The following is an 18,891-nucleotide window of genomic DNA, read 5'->3' as shown; positions in this document are numbered from 1 at the left end:
CGTAAAAGCCTTTACTGACTTACATACAAAATTCTCTTACAATTTAAAAGTTTTTTGTTCTCGTGATCATCTAGTTCTGCCCTTAGTTAGTCGTACGTGAATCAGACCAGAAGTATTAGCTTGCAGAATCCCATCTCGTCCCGTCCCGTTCTGGAATGAGCTGAGTGGTCCACACACACACCCCTCTGTGGAGGCCTCTGCTCTCCCCACCACACCCTGTTTTTTCTGCCTCATATTTTTTAATGACAAAATGTTTGTGCGAAACAATCGGGGTTGACTTTTCTCTCAATCCGGGGTATAGTGTTGGGAGCTTACGCGGTTCCGGTACCCAGCAGTTCAGACGGCTAACAAAACAGGTCCAGTTTACTTCTGCTTCGGTGGCTGCCTGCAATGCTTTTCACCCACAGGAAAAAGACCAGAGGGGCAGAGAGCATACGGCGGGTGAATGAATGAGCCAGGTCGGATGCCTATTCAAACCCAGGCGGGAACGGGGTGTCAATCAGTGATCAGAGATCAGCGTTTTGCAGCATCTACACCCGCAACTATGAGTCGCTCTGTGCTTCTGGGAACTTTCTGAGATATCGATGTGCCTTTAACAACACGGCATCAATCTGCTTCATAAAAAGATGAATTCAAATGACCACGGTTTGAGCTATTTGATCCAAACAGTTTCGATCCATTTATTTGTCTAGAGATTTTTAGTGTAAATCTTTGCCAAAAAAAAAAAGTATAAATACATCCAGGCAACAAAAAGATGAGATGGTTTCTTATCAAACTTGAATTCAAGAAAAAAGCTTACATAATTAAACCAGGACAAAAATGGTAGACCTGTAATTAAACAATAAAAACATGACAAAGAAAACAGTATCAATAATTACTCTGAATATACCTGACATAAAGTGCCATATTCTCTACATAAAAAAATATATTTTAACAAATTTACCAGCCATATAACTCGTATAAACAATTTTGATTTTAAAAAACTGCTACGTAAAATATTTCCAGTGACCTTTCAACCGTTTTCAGACCAATAGCTGTATGGTCGATTGGCTCAGGCGGAATATAACTAGACTTTGTGCACGCCGGAGCAGTGATGTGGAATCCCATGTCTCTGGCATTCGTGGGAATGGTTTGGTCACTCAAACGGTGGTGGGTCACATTTCTGTTAAGTATGAAAAAGCTCGCTCTCTCTTTCGTTCCCACGCATTTACACACTCACGTTTCGAGCATTGCCGCATACATGGCCAAGTCTTAGATGACTGAGGAAGCTTCTCTCCTCGTAAAAAACACAATTGGTTTTCGCTCACTTAAAGCTCACCAGTGCAGCGATTGGCAGCGTATTCACCAAAATGATGGTTTCTTAAGTGTAGAAAGGAGTTGACCGCGTTTCTTAATCGGTAAACTGCAAACGGAGCTCTTTTTAAATACGCAACGTCCTGTGCTGTTTGGGTTTGAGTTTTGGAAGCAACAGATCAGTAGCAATGATAGAAGTTCATACGTCTGTGTACCATTATGAGACATCTACAGTATGAACATATTCAGACTTTTCTCCAAAGAGAAGGAAAAAGGTCATGTTTTTCAGTGTTCAAACAGATACAGTGTGACTGAAGCTTTCCAGCGTTTTCCAGAGTTGCAAAGTTGCGGCACGCCTTTCCTCTTGAACTACCGTAGGGACAGTTCTTCTTGCCTTAATTTGAAAAAGATCGCTGGGCGGTTTAGACCGTCCAGTAGGACTATTGAGTCAATCCCAGCTGACTTTCTCGAGTCTGTGAGAATGTGAGATCTAAAAAAAAGCCTTGCACTGCATATGTAGCGTCCATATGTTTGCATGAATTCACAAAACAAATCAGTCTGAGGTCAGTGCATTTTCCTCTGAAGTTCCGGCATCTTCATTATTCATCCCAGTCTCCTTCAACGGGGGCTTTCTTGCATAAAGACTGCCTGATGTGCAAAACGAAGCCACTTCCATTTCCGTTTCTAACACTTCCTGTTTCTTTCCGCTGGCTTCTCGCCGTTCTTTCTTGTCTTTTGAACTCTACCACTCGCTCATTTACAGGTAAACACCTCCGTCTTTTCACTGCAGGTGTTACACTTCACGAAGCAGCACCACTGGAACTTGCAGTTGCACTGCCACACGCGTGTGTACTGATGGGTGTTGTGGCCCCGGCCGCAGCACATCAGGTTGCAGCCGTCCGTGTAAGGGGACGTGTGGTTACACAGCCGCCCTCTCGCTCCCGCGCTCCCCGTCACAGCGTCCTCCTCGCAATAGTTGGGCGAGCGCTCCAAGTAAACCAAGTCTGTGTCGGTGGGCTTTATGTACCCACGGGACTGCTTGAGACGCAGGAAAGACGGCTGGCGAAAACGCGTGGCTCTCACGGCCTCCACCTCAACCGCAGTGGCATAACGCTCCTTAAGGATGTAGCCGATTTCTCTGAACTTCGGCAGAGTTGTCCAACAGGTTTTTGTGGTACATGAGCCGGATACGCCATGGCATTTACATTCCAGCTTCATCCTTTCCTCTAGAACCTGCAACAATAGAGAAAGACCCAGTGTTACCAAATGACTGTGCTTTGTTTTGGAAATGAAAGGTATGTGTGTGTATATATAGTAGTGCTGGGCATTGATTAATCACGTATAAAATATATATATATATATATATATATATATATATATATATATAATGCTCAGACCTCATGCTGTGCATAGCATATTTATATGTTGTAACAATCCTGAATGATATTGTATTTCACATTTTTAAAAAAAACGTGGTTTATCTGTTTTTTTATTTCCTACTAAGACTCGCATAGTATTTTACAATGGGCATGACTTCATCAGAGGCCTCTGAAACTGTGGTGCGCGTGAATTCATGCAGCTGACGGGTAAGGGAAATTCTTGACATTTTATTTTGACTGTTTTCAGCAATTTGAACCAAAACCCATTATTCAATACGTCCTGAGCAATGTTTCAATGCGCGATGCCAGATATCTGTCAAAACTGAGAGGAAAAAATATGTTTTAGCCAAATCATACCCTGTAATTTTCTCTACCTTCCGAAGGGCCACATCAAAGAACGAGAGAAATGTCCATAATTCTCAAGTCCCCATTTATGTATATGGTTACATTTGAGTTAAAAGCAGAACTATTTGGCTGTTTGATGTGTTACTGATATGTTCAACAGACAGCGCTACGTGATAGTTGACATTTACCCGTTTAGTTAAATGTTAATATTCCCCTTCAATAAAAAGGATTTGCTATTCAGTAGCTATGTTCCTATGTTTTTACCCCTTAAGTCTTTAATCCTTCTGTTTAAAAGCAGCGTTTCACAATTCACGGTTTCTATGAACTAAATCACATGAAAACATGGTCGTTATTTAATCAAATTTGTACATGTATATTACTCTACGCAACTTTTCTTGCATACCTTTCTTCCTGCTTCGTTATTGTGCAGGTTCATTAGTCTCCTTGCGTTTTTTTTAATCTCCCGGGCGTCCACAAAGCGCCTGGAGAACTCCACTCCGTATTTGACGTCTGCCGAGCAGCCGCCCCATTTCCATCCCTCCTCCTGGTCGTGATAGCCCTGCTTTTCTCTGTCACAGCCGCAGTGGCTCAGGTTGCCCTGACTGCAGGCTGCTGTCACAGCGTGGGCAACACCTGCTGCCGTGACGGCGTAGGTAAATGCAGCCTCCTTGCTACCTAGGAAGAGGAGAGTAGAACCTCTGAGTTGATCTGACACCACTGACATCAAAAAGATTTGGGTTTGTAGCTTCTCCATTTACTAGCGCGGTCTAACTTTCAACGCAGAACGGCGAAAACACACCCGAGTGTAATTTTTAACCCTGCGAAATGATAAACTGGTTCGTGTTTGTTTGATTTGTGATGGAACTGAACTCCGCAGGACTAAGCACTTTTGATCTCAAGATTGATGCAAGGAGACTAAACTGACCCCTGCTGGTCGGCCTTTATGAAAAGCGGTTAGTAAGAATTGATTGACCACTACAAAGATGTCTATACTGTTATCTCTGTAGTAATGCATTAATTAAACGAATGAATGTAGGTGTTTCACTTTTAATTAAAAACAAGCTGTCGCATTGGTTTGTTCTATGCTTAATGATTTAGGTATGTATCTGATGGCTTCACCTTTCTGAATTTTATTATTTTTTTTTTTTTTTTACAATTTGTTTTAGAATTTACATTTCCTCTCTTTTTTATTTATTTTTCCCAAAAATGTTGGTTTCGGGCGCCATGTTGTGATAAGTTGGAACTTTGGTCGTCACACGTGCAGTTATAGCCAGATCTTGTTCCCAGACTTAAGATGAAGATTAATCATCAAGGTCTGCCAATAATACCGCAATATTTAAGTATACACCGATTTGCGTTTACAGTATAAGCAAGAAATAAATATGAAATTGCCGTTTCCTTTTTTTAAGATAATGTCCCTCATCAAGATATGCTGGCAGTGAATCTTGTAAAGGCAACAGTGATTACCCTCGTCATCCTGCAAAATGAAAAAGACCATTAGCGGTGTGGTTTTTTTTCTCATAGCTAAAGCCGAAGTCCTATAACTGATCATCAGGTCTGACTGAGCACAGGATATTTCCCTTCAGCCAAGAGTGAATTCTACAAAGTCTTTGTATAATTTGACAAGTAATGCGTGCCTGGATCTGCTGGTGAATTTTAACTACTGTTATTCTAACGGATATTGTAGGAAAACCCGTTGGCCTTTCAGTTAAATTCACAAAGTCTATTAAATAACCTAATGTTAATCCTAAGAAGCCCTTCAAATATTCTGTTTTGAGAATTATGAAATTAGATCGAAAAAGCTAAAACATTTTCTCTGCTGTGGGCATAGTGTGTCTTTCTTATGTTTGTTTGTTAAATATTTTAGTAGATTTAATTTTGCTTTTAGTTGCAGTACCAATAAAAGTACAGGACACTCGGCTTTTTTATGTCTAAATCAACTTTAGAGCCAAATTTTGTACATCGTCTGTAGATTCCATTCATTCCTAGACATTGCATTATGAAACTCAACTTTTCTGCTGCAGTTTAACAATACAATGGCGTTACTTTCACTGTCAAAAGCAATTTGCACTGCAAGACATAAAAAGTATAGAGCTCGCCACAGCCGGGAAACATACATTTGAACAAAAGAAATGAGATTATGTTGTGCAGAGCCAACCAACCCCCAAAAGAGGGATTGTTACCAGGAGCTGACCGTAACAAAACATTTCCGAAAGGCAATTTATATGAGTGTTATATTAAAAAAAAAAAAAAAAAAAAAAAACTATTACTGTGTGTTCTTCTGGTTGGGGTTCTCACAAAGTCACTGGTGCCATTTGTGCGTGTGTGTAAAGATTTCTAAAATCTTGTGGCAGACTTTAACCCCTTGTCGTCTCACTCGTTTCGCAGGGCCTCGCTCTCACAGAAACACAACGCAGCCAAAGCGACACACGCAAGCGCAGCTCACGGGGCTGCACCTACTGACCTACTCTCAGCTCTTGCCCAAAGACGGTCCTCTCGCCAAGGGCAGAGCAGTTCCACCGTCCGTAGCGGAACTGATACTGGCACTCGTTGATGCCCAGCTGAGCGCCCTCCCCGATGACGATGATGGCATCTGGGCGACTCTGGCAGATGGCGCGCTGTCGGGGGGCCAGGCCGGGGATCTTGTTGCAGATGATGTTCGCGCCCAAAGCCACGACTGAAGACAAAGCCCTTTGGAGGAGAACAGATACACTGATATGAGCAGCTGACGGAGACCAGGTATTCAAGAAATGCGGTCAGATTACCCAAAAATGGAGATTCTGTCATCATGCGCTCACCTCGTGTCGGTGCAAACCTGTTTAACTAAAAAAAAAATCAACGGGGTCCAATGCTGTTTTGGCTTTCGCTGTGGCGGTTCTTTAAAATATCGTCTTTTGTGTTTTGCGGTAGAACAACATGAGAGTCAGTAAATGACAAAATAGCCCTCTGAAGTCTCTTCAGCGTTTCGTTTGCTTGGTTATTGGAGTATTTAAGACGCTTGGCGCTTTAGAAGATACAGGTTCGGTATAAACCCTTCAGATACCCTCGTGATTTAACTGCTCTCTTCCAGACAGTTTTCTTAACAGACATTTCCATCTTTTTTCAGCCCACTAACGGGAAACTTTTAAAGGACTGCCTTTACTATGATGAAAGAATTTAAGAGCATCTCATGACTCATTTAGTACAGACCAACAAACAACACCAAGCTCGTGAATCAAAACTTTTACAAGCAAGAGTGGAGCTGATTTTGATTTAAAAAGCGAAGGGGTCCCAAGTAATATCCAAACAAATCAGAAGGTCGGCCGTAGACAAAAACCACATACGACAATGCGATCGCAGAATATATAGCCCAATTAAAGTGAAACCACACGCAAATGTGTATTACTCTTGTAAATCAAGCCGTCTGTTCTGCTGCTCTTAAACAAAGCGAACCCCAGCGTTAGTCTGTTGACTAACAATTTAGAAAACACGATGGATTAAACTATTCCTGACGATGTTAGTACTAATGATTGCAAGATGAAGTCCTATTTTAGAGCAATGCATCTAATGTCCTGATACACAACTGAGCCTAGAAAGCCATGCTTGAGTGGAGCTACCAAAACTGGAGCGTCCATTCATCAGTCGCAATAACAGCTTAGCATTCTTGTAGCAAGGATCTTATTTAATAGCATCTGAACACAGGGGAACTTTAAAAGGCTTTTTTAAACGGAATTCAGCAGATTTCTTTGGTCTTCATAGGACCGGTCTAAGCGAAGAGGTCTGAGGTTTAAATAGTCTACCCCGCAGGCTACCGAATGAACCAAGAATCGGAGGACAAAATGTAAATTCGACAAACTCTAAGTCGAAGCTTTAAATAACGATGACCACTTCTGACCAGGATCTATTTAAAGTACATTTATACGTTTTGAAATGTGTGGCTCAGTAATTTCTCCACAGTCTGAACTTTAGCGCAAATAAAAGGTCCACTCTTTTCCAGCCACATCTGTACATCTCACCCTGTTTTTTTCTTCTTCTTCTTTCAAATGCGATTTTCCAGTTACAAGCGTTTGAGATCAGAACACGATGCTGTTATGAGTAAAACACCATCCTCGCGCTCTCACAGCAAATGAATGAGAGGTAATCTCATCAGTTTTGACTGAATGAACTGGTTTGTACAGGCATGACAAGTTTATATAGCCTATAACTAAGTGGCATGAAAAGTATAGAACTGTAAATCTGCTCATTTGAATAATTAATTTGCGTAAGAACTTATTGCTCCCTGTATAGTTTAACGTGAAGTTTCTACTGATATAAACACGTAACGTTATGTTGAATGCAATAGATGCAAGAGGCCTAATTAATACGCAATTTTACAGTAAATTATATTTAGTGGCTTAATTACGCTTACAGTTTTCGCCAGTGTCTTTGTTCATTCAATATTTTGAATAGTGTGTGCTGGAGGCTTGTTGCATTATTTCGCGCATTCGTTTCGTTCTCAAGCACAAAATGGCTCAAAACACAATTAAAGTGCATGCACACGCTCAGCCTCGTCGTGCAACACAGCAGGTGCACTAAATTGAAACGACGGTTTGTTCGCCCTCCCAAAAGCCGTTCGTTCTTACCTTGCAACGCGACAACGATAATCCGTTTAATTTAACGTTAACCGCGCTCGACCGCCGTGCCAGAGAGACGCCGACAGGACAGCCTGTCGAAGGTCAGAGTAAAAAAAAAAAAAAAGGAAAGCGGTAGTTCAAACCTACAGGTAGCTGCCGCTGGTGAGGATGAGGAAGATCTGGGGGTAGTAGACTGACAGCAGCGCACCGCAGGGTGAGATGCTGCGCATGGTGACATTGAAGAGAGCGCGTGGAGAAAGCGGACTTCTGGGGGTTTACGCTGCTGCTCGGTGAGCTGCGGGCGCGGAGACACGATCCGTCATCTCCTGCGCGAGACAGGCTAATTCAGAGTGTGCTCCCCGCCGCGGGCTGACGGTCGGTTTTAGGGATTTTGGGTCGGTGCTTTGCCATTGGCAGAAGGGGGGACACTCCAGTCCGCCCACCTTTACGGGCACGGTTGAGTGACATCTCCGCCTTTTTTTGTGTGATGCATTGCGTTCAAAGTCAGATAGATCGATGAGACGTGCAAAAAAAAATCTGATTCTTTTAATAGTAATGCTGTTAATAATAACTGTTGTTTTTCGCAAAAAAAAAAAAAAAAAGTGAAAGCTGGAGTTTTCTGCTCTGGCAGACTACAATTCCTTTCGGTAAACGACGCATGCAGCTTCTCTCATCGCTGTAGATGGCAGGCGTGGGTCACCAAAGGGGGCTGTGCAACCAGGGCGCCAATTACGAGGGGGTTCGGGGATGTCCAAGTTAAGGCTTGCGTCTTCTCGACTCAGTTCAGCTTTTAAACGTGTGCTTGTTGCGTTAGCGTGCGTGCGTTAAAAAGGTCCAAAAGTTTGCAGGTACGCTAAGGAGGTGATAAAATAGAATTAATCTGAACCACAGCAAGAGTAGGTGGCTCCAGTGTGCATCGACGAAACGTGCAAAGTACGCGATTAATTGTCGCTTTATTTAACGTTTACCTGACCACGTGTATATCAGCGCGGTGTTTTGTTTCAAAAAGTCCGCTAAAAAGCACGTTCCTGTCCTTGAGGCGCCAAATCAGATACGTTGCCCGAGGCGGGAATTTACCTTTAAACGTCGACTGTCCTAAAAGTAACTCAATACTTGTAGGCTGTATGCAACTGTAACTGTGCTGGAAAATCCATTTTAAGACGGCAATGTGGTTTCTAGCTGGTTTTAGATGCTCATTAGCTGGTCGTCTAGCCGTTGCTGTTGGTCCAAGGTTGTTTACCAGCAAAATAACATTTTGAAAAGTTATATTTTGTATATTTTTGAAAAGTTATTATTTTGTATTCAACAGAAGGAAGGACGCAATACCGGTATGCAACTGTATAAAGGTAAGTTAATTATGAAAGAAAGTTAGTAGTTTTGGGGTGAACTGCCTATTAAATAACTGCATATTTTTTTATTATATGCATTGTATACAGTGCAAGTGCAACCCCCACACACACATACAATCAAACCTACAACCAGATGTTCAGAACTTGCAAAACTCGTTATCCGTCCAAAAATATTTTGATTCCCGTCCATAAACCATTCTGAATAAAAAACCTGCTCCCTCTAGTGGCGTTTGGTAAAAAAAATCCGACTTATTGGCCGACCAATAAGTACAGTGACAGACGTACGTGTAATTGGTCACGTGTGAAAAAAATAAACATATTCATAGAGAGCGCATGTAAAAACAACACACGTGTTCTCTCATCATGGAAAACATCAAGTCGCACGCTGTCGGGTGATGGAGCCTGATTGGTGAAGGGAAGCAAACAAATGTACTATCCCTTGTAAAGATGTTCTCTGCAAACAAGAGCTTGTTTGCTCTAAGGCAGAGGACGGGAGGCGGAGAATTAGCTGTGCAATATCATAAGCTTCAAAGGGCGGACATGTTTATGAGACTCTGTCTCTGGCTAGCGCAGAGATCAAAGTGCACAGCCTATTCAGAGTTTCTGCCTCCGTTCCTATTTGACGGTTGCAGCAGATCTCAGGTTTTTCTAATGGGATGGAAACTCAAACCAGAATGTTTTGCATTCACGTTATTAATCTGGCATCCATTACCATTTTGAATGTCACCACGCATTACGGTTCTGCAGCGGGCAGTGCTGGTGGGGAGCACGATGCTTGCGGTTGACCTTTTCTGATGATTTGCAAGACCGTGCTATGTGTGTTTCTTTAGGTATGTCCTCGGGCTTAGCCAGCCATTGCACTTGACACGGTGTCCGATGAAGCAGATCCAGCAGTATTTGGGGGAAAACGGATGTTGGGAGATCATGCGTTATAAAAATATACCTCCTTTTGATTATTTATGATTAGCACACTTTGCACTCACAAAGGCCTTTTCTTCCCTTCTTAAATGAAATGTTAATCCTTTCTCGATGATGCATCGCGTTGTTTTGTTGTTGTTTTTTTTCTGTCGTGCGAGTCAAAAGAATGGCAGACGTAGTCGAAATCGTCTATTCGAACCCGTGTTCCAGGACACTCGCAGATAAAGACCTTTTTCCTATAAAAACTTGCAGCCAAGAGAAAATTATGGATGATATTCAAAGAGAATGGAAGGGAGGAACCCAAAGGAAAGAGAGGAAGAAAAAAAACCCCATCAGATGCTTTTGTTAGTGTTTTTGACCACAGAGCTTTCCAGCCAAAATTGCACTTTAGCTCGACTCTTATAGTTTGGAAGGTTACACAATGGAATCTGTTTCTTTTCATTGACTTCATCAAGATTGTAGAGGAAAAGAGGACAATTTTCCTCGTCTTGGGGGAATATCATTGTCTCATTGCATTTTGTCAGTGACCCGTTTGCTCGAGAGCTCCTTAAAAATGCCAGCTGAGAGTGAAAAAGGCTCGTTTAGCACTGTTGTTCTGCAGCACAAGGAATGGAAAGTGGACATCAATACCCCTTCGGGGCTGTTGGTTTCGGTTCTTCATCTGCAATTACTTTCTGCATTTTTTTTTTCTTCTCTGTTGCACCCCGTGACACGGTCCAAGTGCGTGCGATCAACAAGTTGGTAAATCACAGTTGATTTTGACCACATGATGCTCTGTCGCAGTTGAATTTGATCACATGATTATGATGCTCGGCTAAATCCTCAGAACTGACAAAAGAAAATTGTAAACACGTGTACGGAAATATGTTTTAGAGACATGTCTTCCCAATTACAGTCCATTTTAAAAAAAAAAAGAACGAAAAAAAGATGCACGCAAAAGAAGAAAAAAACGGCATACTTTCATTAATGTGTTGCTTATAAATGTCTGTGTAAATCACACGATTTCCTATAAGTTATTCCAGAATTTATTCTTTTTTTTTTATTGTTCTTTCTCACTCAAAACATAAACCAGATGCTAGTACGTCTACCCACAAACAGATGCAGAAACAGCTGGAGTAGTGACATTGTGGTTTGATAGTTACCAACTGGCAGTTTCTTTCATTAATAAATCAAAAATAAACAGCTCTGTTTTTTACATATTTTATAAAAATACCCAAATCGTAACAGTTGCTCAAATTATCATATTGTATTACAAGCATGCTTTTTTTTTTTTTTTTTTTTTTTTGGTTAGGAAACAAAAACAGACCTAACTTTCTAGTAGCAGAGTACGTTAACGCAATATTGAAACATACCAGTAGAGGGAGGCAGAGCGCCGCAGAACGATCCCCTCCTTCCACTTTTCAGTCCAGGCTTTCTCCAATCACTGTGTTAAGGATATCCACTCTTATCTGTCCCTCCATCAGAGTAAAGTCCCCACCTCAGGTTTAGCGCACACTTCATTCTCTGGTCAGAGCGGTTTTGATGAATGTCCACAAGGGGGCTCTACTTGACTGCCTAATCTCATAAGACGAAGAAACGGACTGCCGCCCCAAATGAGAACTGCACCTCATTGCTCCCGCCATCTTGTATCCCGCCCTCAGAAGTATAAACTTATCCACTGTCGATTAAAGCTGAATCGAGACTGCCTGGCTCGGACCCAAAGCCCGCCATTTTTTAGAATACGAGGTCAGAAGAAAATCGCATTGCATGGGGCTTTCAAACAGCATTCGTTGTCTTCAAGTCATTGTGCCAAGATCATTTGATGCGGTTACATTTTTAGATCGCACTTGAGATAAATTTAGCAAAAGATAGCGTAGGATGCTATCATTTAAAAAGATGTCAGTGATGCATACTGTAGCAAGGCATTTTGTGGTAGTGATGCATATAAATGTAATGGTTAAGTTATTACAGAGACCTCTGGTTTGAGGGTCAAAGGGCAATTTGACCTTGGGATTTTTCTTGACTGGATGTTATTGCTATTCACGGCAACAACAAAAAGTATGTGAGATAAGTAAAAAGTACAAGAGGTCCGGAGAAAAAGAGACCGAGCATTGGATTTTTCCTGTGAGTCAATCTTTCATGCCATTTTTTTTTTACAACAGCCTCGCTGTATTAGTGCTGACCTGGTTGATGGGGTCTGTGTGTAATCACACGGGTGGACTGAAGGGTCACCTAAATGGCTAATTGACTTCTAATGAAAGTTCTTTCCCGATTCCACAATGCGTGTGCTTGTGAATGCAGGATGAGGTGGAGAAAAGCCACAGGTCAGTGCGGAGAATGAGAAAGAGGGACGGAGAGACTGTAAGATGGGTAAAAAAAAAGAGAGAGGCTTGTCGTTTTGGTGCCCGTGTGATGAATGCCTGTTGGGACAACAGATGTGTGGTGATGTCATGTAGTGTGTGTGCGTGGGGAGGAGCAATAGCAAAGTGCAGTCCATTCTCTGCTCGGTAGAGTCGTTCCTGTTGAAAAGACCAAGTTGGTTTATGCTGATTTTGAGCAAAAACGAATCTTGATGGCGACACCAAAACATAGCGGAATTTTAACCCCTTTGTGATAGCTGACCTCAATTGGTTTTCAGGAGTTCAAGGTCTTCTCCACTAAAAGGGCATCTCTAGGGTCTTTCACTTTTTGGTGTTCTGCCGCCACAACCGGCCACCTTACACAAAACCCTGTCTCACTGAGCGAAAGGTTTCTGATTTAATTGTGGTTGCAATGTTAAACTCTCGCCGCTGTCTTCTGACCCCTCTGTAAGGCATAAGAAGTCAATTGTTCTTGCGGTATGCCGTGACAATAGCTGTTTGTCATCATGTGGAGCCAGAGAGAGACGGGGCAGCACACACAGTAACTTCACTACACCGCTGCCAGCGTTAGGCTTTCCAGGCAGGGTCACACCAAGGTCAAAGTACTCTCGATCCCGCCATGTTGTGTGCCAATTACGCCAATAAGATCACCTTTTTAACCCATTCGGTCTCTTTGATTTTTCGTAATTACAAGTGGTTTCGGTGGTAGTGCATTTCCAGCATCCTGACAATTGCACAGTATTATTATTGGAGCTGAAGACCAGCTGTCAGGCTCTTTGTGGGAACCCGATAGAGTTTAATCAAATTGTTGCTCTTCCGCATTTGAGTTTGAAATGAAGGAAATCGAACGCGTGTAAATAAAACCATCAAAAGCAGAAATGTCTCGCTTCCGGAGCCTTGGAGCTGACAGTGTAGTGATGTATGTCTTAAATGTGTGATTTCCCGGACGCAGATTAAGCCAAATCTCAGGATTTTCTATGGAGAATCACTGTTGATAATGCAGTTTAGTATAGGACTAAGGTCAATCTGTTCATGGGAATGGGACCAAGACGATGCAAATACGAACTAATTCTTAACTATTTCATGTGATTATATTGCTTGATGTCCAGAATAAGCGGTTGTAAAAGAAACATCTTTTGAACGCTTGTCGAGCCAAAGGGCTTCCATACGTTTTAAGAGCTGAACCGACAGCATATCAAAGCGCCAACACCAGAGGAAATCACTCTTAATGTAAAGTGATACACACAGCTGTCGGCCTTAACTGGGCTCACCGTTTTTTTTTTTTTTTACTTCACCTCAGACAAAGAGGCCATGCGGAGCCAATAGTCGTATTTTTTCACTTTTGACGCTTGATTTACTGTGAAGAAATAGGCATCAGCATTGAGAATATGTTATGGACATTATCTGGTTTTGTGATAAAGTCCTAGGTGTGCTCTGGGTTTTATCGTTCTCTCGTTGCTCCGAGCCTCTGACCCCTTTCTGAGGACACCGCTCGCTTCTCGGTAATCATTCACTTGTAGCCTTGGGTTGCCAGGCTGTGACAGGCATTGTCTTGGCTCTTAAAAAGCAAAGTAAAGATATCTCATATAATAGACCTGCATTACCGAAACCCCAGGCATGTGTTTTTGTTCCAAAATCCATGACTCAGCAACAATTTAGTTCTCCCTTTTTACTCTGTATGTACATTGGTATTCACATGTTTTGAGGTTGGTAAGATTTTGTAATGTTTTTGTCTTTCGCGCTCCACAATTATTTGATCAGCGATAGGCTAAAACTGTGATATTATGAAATATTGCTACTACTTTTTTAATATTAAAATATTGTTTATTTCTGTGATGGCAAAGCTGAATTTTCAGAATAATTCTTCAGTGTCACATGATCCTTCAGAAATGAATCTGATGTGCTTATTTGGTGCACAAGAAACATTCCTTATTAACGTCAGTGTTGAAAACAGTCGTGCTGCTTAATATTTTGTAGTCATATACTTTTCTGCTCAAATTATTTGGTTTAAAAAAAAAATTAACAAACATGATTACTGTCAAATCCTTGTGTAATAGAAAGCATTTCTTCAATGTTTCATATATACAGTAGTTAAACAGTCATAAAAAGACATTATTGCACAACATAACTATATAACATTACTAGATAGACAGATATTCTTTTAAAAGTGATTTAAAAAAATCTTACAAACCTTTTGATGGATGGATAGATAAAATATTCTTTTAAGTGATTTTAAAAATATCTTATAAACCTTTTGATAGATAAAATATTCTTTTAAAAGGGATTTAAAAATATCTTACCTTTTAATAGATAGATAGATAGATACAATAAAATATTCTAAGTAGATTGATATAAACATTAGACAAATAAATAGTATAAAAAAAGGTTTTATCAAAGCAAGAGTTTATATTCATAATCATTGCACTTATCATGTTAAAAAAAGACAGTTCTAGATAGACAAGAGGGATGTTCAATTCAGTTTTCTCCTTATTTAGTCTATAAAAAATGTTGATAATTGGGGAACTATGGAATGAATGTTTGTTCTGGTGACGGCGAGGCTCTGGCGGAGTGCAAGCGTTGTGGGTGTGTTACTGCAGCGTGCCCATAGACGTAGAGGGAGGCAGGGGGCCGTTGCAGCGGGCCTTTCTCTCTCGCACTCTCTCTCTCCGCATCCCGCCCCCTTTGCCACTGCCATCTCTTGGCTTTCCCAGAATGCCCTCTGTCTGAGAGCACTGGCCTGAAATAAAACTATGAGGGCCTGCACGGAGAGAATGGGAGCTTTGTCTCAGCTGCCATTTACACTGTCTGGGGGCATAGAGACAGAACTCAAAGAGAGTGTCTGATTGCAAATTAGCACAGCCCTGGGCTCAATGCTCCGTGCACTCATACACACTCGCGCACTGGCGGTGCGAGGCGTGGAGAAAGTTCTGCATTAAACGCCGCTGAAGATCATTACGCCCTTTAGTTCTATTGAATAGTGCCACATTTCAGTCAGGGGCACAAAAAATAATTAGCAGCAGGCTTCTTCTCTTGAGCTGACTTGTGTATGACCGAAGCATTTGGGGTTGTTTAGTATGCAAGTGACGCCGGGGCTGAATTTGTGATTAGCTGAAAGACAAAAGGTGCAGCCGGTGCACCGCAGGAGCGACGTCTCTACATCGAGTGGGCCTCTTGCTGCGTTTCACCGTGATTGACATGCGTCAGACAATCGCGTGCGGTTTGCCACATGATGGCTCTATTCGGCGTGAGATTTCACCGTCTTTATCGTATACATGCGGGGCGTAATCATTTGACCGAAAAGCCTTCCGGCCAGCTACTTTCAAGATAATCGTCTGCCTTAGGAAGCGATTTCTAACCCTAAAAATGGTGCATGTTCAATGTCCTCAAACCAGATCTCTGCTTGACTTTCTTGTTCACACATTTGGAGCACTTGCTGGCACTAATATCTTCTCTTTTATTCTTGCGTTTAAGTATTTATTTACTGAATGCGAGAGGCGTGTGTAGCTGGAGACAGGGATAAGTTTCATGCGAACATGTGATGCCATGCGAACTCAACAACCCTTTCGTTATAATCTGCTTGCCACCACCTCATGGTAATTCCCATGAGGCCGCTTTGTGTAGGACATAAACACGCACACGTTCACACATAGGACACAATTTGGCCCTTTAATCTGATTAACTGTGTGTGTGTGTGTGTATGGATGAACCTGGGTTCATCGAGTGTGTTCCCCTACGTCTACTTTAACCACCGGCAGAGAGTGAAGCAATGACTTCAGGATTTATATTTGATTTTTGAGCCCAGAGGGGAAAAATGCAAGGTAATTAGTTCTGAAATGTGTCTTTATCCATCATAGCTGTCAACGCCGACCTGTATCAGAGCTAATATTTTACTTAAATGTTAAAAAGATGCTAGCCCTATCCTTTTTTGGCGAAATTTCTTTAATAAAACTAAACGAGGGCATCATCAGAGCTTTTACTTGTTCTTTTCCTTTATTTGCTAACATTTTCTGGCCGAGCGACGTTTTTGGGTAGCATTTAATATTTTATTTCATGCACTTTGCAATAGAGAAATATTGCCTTGTTTGCTAATCGTCTGTCTGCGCCTGAAACTTCTATCTGTACCTTACAGATAAAAACGTATTCTGCCCGTTTTGGGAGTCTTTGCAAAATATTTTCTTATGGGTATTGCTTCTAGAAATACATTTGCGAGATTGTTATTCCTGACTGTGAACCACAAATTCGGCAGACTCGACATTAAAAGAGCACCGAGGCAGGAGAAAAAAAATCTAACTAATGGTCTCTGAGAGCCAGCAATAGGGGCAAATTTAAATTGAGTTTTTCTCCTTGTCAGTTTATAACATTGTAAGTCTGAGTTTTTTTTTTCTTTTAAAACCTTTGACATATTCTGTAATTATACTAAACATCCGGACACAGATATTCATGTTGCAATTTAGTATGTGAAGACATCCTTAAATAATGAATGAGTGAATGCATGACTCACATTCTTAGCCAAAACCTGATTTAAAAAAAGCCTTTGATAGCGCACACACACGTTTAATATATCACATGACAGCCTGATGTCCTTCTCACTTAACCCATGTAATGCTGTTTGTGACGAAAAAGTTTTTTTTTTCCATCTGTGAATGAAAGTGTATTGTAATATTGCTGTGTAATGCAAGTTCGCCCTTCTGAAAGACGTTAAGGCTCTATAAAAACACGTTTTAATGCAGATGCAGCTACAATAATTGATGCGTATAACGTTTAAAGGGTCTGTTATTCGAATAAAAATGTCTCATAAAAATCACAATAAGCATGTAAACGTCAGTGGTCACATTTCTAATAACTGACTGATTATACAATTGCAGCATTGAATTTTCTTAATTGTCACGTTAAATGAAACATAAATTGAAAGCAAAATAGAAAATCTCATATTAATATTACCACAGTGCCTAACAGTAGAAATAAATGCATAAATGATCTTTATTTTTGTGTCATTCTGTTGCGTCTCCTGTTAATAGTCATAACCAGGGATGTACTAGCGGTCTTCTTTCCCCCCTTTTTTTCTTTCTTTCTTACAGAAAAGGCATATCGTTTATTTTATTGTACTATCCAAGAAGTAAAATACTTGTGCTCGCTCATCTGGGGAAAAAAAGTTAGGATCAAACGGGTTAAACGGCGGATTACAAGACCCGGGACATCTACAAACATCTATGAAAAACTTTATAGACGCCTTTAAATATTTCCCGCGTGGACGTTTACGCTAAATGCCGCTTACAGCATTGCATTAATGCAACAGGTCGTGTGTTTCACCAATATCCACGCAAATGTAATTAAAAATATATATAATAATATCCAACATCAACGACGCTGTCAAACCACGTTTTTATTTACCTCGCTTTTATTTAAACCGCTGCTTTTCTTTTTCCCGACATCAGCCGCAACAAACTTTTTACTTTTTTTTTTTTTTTTTTTTTTTTTACCTCAGATTCGTCGTCGGTTTGAAAACGCACTCGTCGAGCCGTTAATCTGCGGAACGACGTACGAATTAAAACGCGCACGAAAAAGAAGAAGAAGAAGAAAAAGCCCACAGCCTCCGCCGTTACATATCCAGCGTGCATGCGAGTAAACAGTGTGTTATTTTGTGCTGATATTAGATAGGTCAGCGGCTGCTGTCTGGCTCTTGTGTAACGGTCTGTGCGCGCGCTTGTGTGTGTGTGTGTGTGTGTGTGTGTGTGTGTGTGTGTGTGTGAATCACAGTTCACCTTAGTTGAACTTGTGCGATCTAGTTCACGGTAGCGTCGAGGCTGCTGGTCCGGTCCGGTGCCTGTGCCTGTTGGGAGGATGAACATCTCTTCTTGATCAGTACAAAAAAAAAACCAAACAAACAAAAAAAAAACTACCGTTACCTTTGAAAGACGCAGTGTGTCGTCATGTCTATGTGTGTTTGTGTAAACGAGACGGTTTTGCTAGTTTTCTCGCAGACGGACCGCGTTAACGGTCGCGCGTTAACCTCGTTGAAGTGTCGGCGCGGTAGAAAACGCGAAATGTCGAAACGGTCGTCGTGGTTTACCCGACGGCTCCCGGCAAGTTTCTTTTGTTTGTTTGTTTTGCCGCCGGCGGTTTCTAACGACAGCTAAAAAAAAAAGGAGCGCAAGTTATCCACACGAGAAGCTAAGAAGCGGATGAAATGCGGACGTAAATAATGTAAGTTTTCCGTTATCATGTTTTAGTCGATCCCGTCTGTCGTTATTTATTTATTTATTTATTTTTTCCCCCCTTTATTGTTTTTATTCCGCGGTTACGCTTGAAATTACGCGCGCCAATCACACGAAGCCGGCATATGGGGCATTATTGAACTGTAGCCTAGTTTTCACAGCTTATTTTCCTGGCGTCCAACGTAAAAATATCTGTCGAGCTAGCGCTCGGGTGAATTAAACGAGGAGTAACTCGTTTTATTAGCGCGTGTCGGGGAGAAAGACGGGGTTACGGACGCATTAGAGGTAGAAAAGAGGTCGGTTTCTCGTGTTTTGTTCGCGCTTTTCATATAATCGATCGTGCTTGCTGTCTTATTTGGGTTCGTGTAGGTTTCTGCAACGTTATTGAAGGGGCCATCAGACTCTGCTCTGCTCTCCCCGTTGAAAAGAAATATAAATCTAAGTTGTGCATTTCACAAACG

General features: G+C 41.5%; 1 protein-coding gene across 3 annotated transcripts; it reads right to left on the bottom strand.

Annotated features, from left to right (window-relative positions):
• Positions 1–646: 646 nt before the first annotated feature.
• wnt7ba (wingless-type MMTV integration site family, member 7Ba) lies at positions 647–18,068 on the bottom strand. Of its 3 annotated transcripts, none has more exons than XM_043236702.1 (4): positions 17,978–18,068; positions 5,486–5,708; positions 3,421–3,692; positions 647–2,526 (listed from the first exon to the last, which is right to left on the bottom strand). In XM_043236702.1, the coding sequence occupies exons 1-4, from the start codon at positions 18,062–18,064 to the stop codon at positions 2,047–2,049; spliced, it is 1,062 nt and encodes a 353-aa protein (XP_043092637.1). In that variant the 5' UTR covers positions 18,065–18,068; the 3' UTR covers positions 647–2,046. The 3 variants fall into 3 exon arrangements, with proteins under 3 accessions (XP_043092637.1, XP_043092636.1, XP_043092635.1); XM_043236701.1 differs by lacking the exon at positions 17,978–18,068 and adding an exon at positions 7,757–8,013 and having other exon boundaries at positions 5,482–5,708; XM_043236700.1 differs by lacking the exon at positions 17,978–18,068 and having other exon boundaries at positions 5,486–7,047.
• Positions 18,069–18,891: the final 823 nt, after the last annotated feature.

This window comes from Puntigrus tetrazona, chromosome 4 (assembly GCF_018831695.1).
Source record: "Puntigrus tetrazona isolate hp1 chromosome 4, ASM1883169v1, whole genome shotgun sequence".
Taxonomy (NCBI): domain Eukaryota; kingdom Metazoa; phylum Chordata; class Actinopteri; order Cypriniformes; family Cyprinidae; genus Puntigrus; species Puntigrus tetrazona.
Note: the sequence above shows the minus strand (reverse complement) of the source record. Positions and strands in the feature narration are given on the sequence as shown.

What these genes read in the sequence shown, in the direction of transcription:
- wnt7ba (XM_043236700.1), bottom strand. Translation starts at nt 5,807, where the DNA reads ATGATGACAGAATCTCCATTTTTGGGTAATCTGACCGCATTTCTTGAA. An exon ending in TCTTTGGGCAAGAGCTGAGA is followed by an intron (nt 3,693 to 5,485) that starts GTAGGTCAGTAG and finishes TCCTCTTCCTAG; the next exon opens with GTAGCAAGGAGGCTGCATTT. An exon ending in ATAACGAAGCAGGAAGAAAG is followed by an intron (nt 2,527 to 3,420) that starts GTATGCAAGAAA and finishes CTATTGTTGCAG; the next exon opens with GTTCTAGAGGAAAGGATGAA.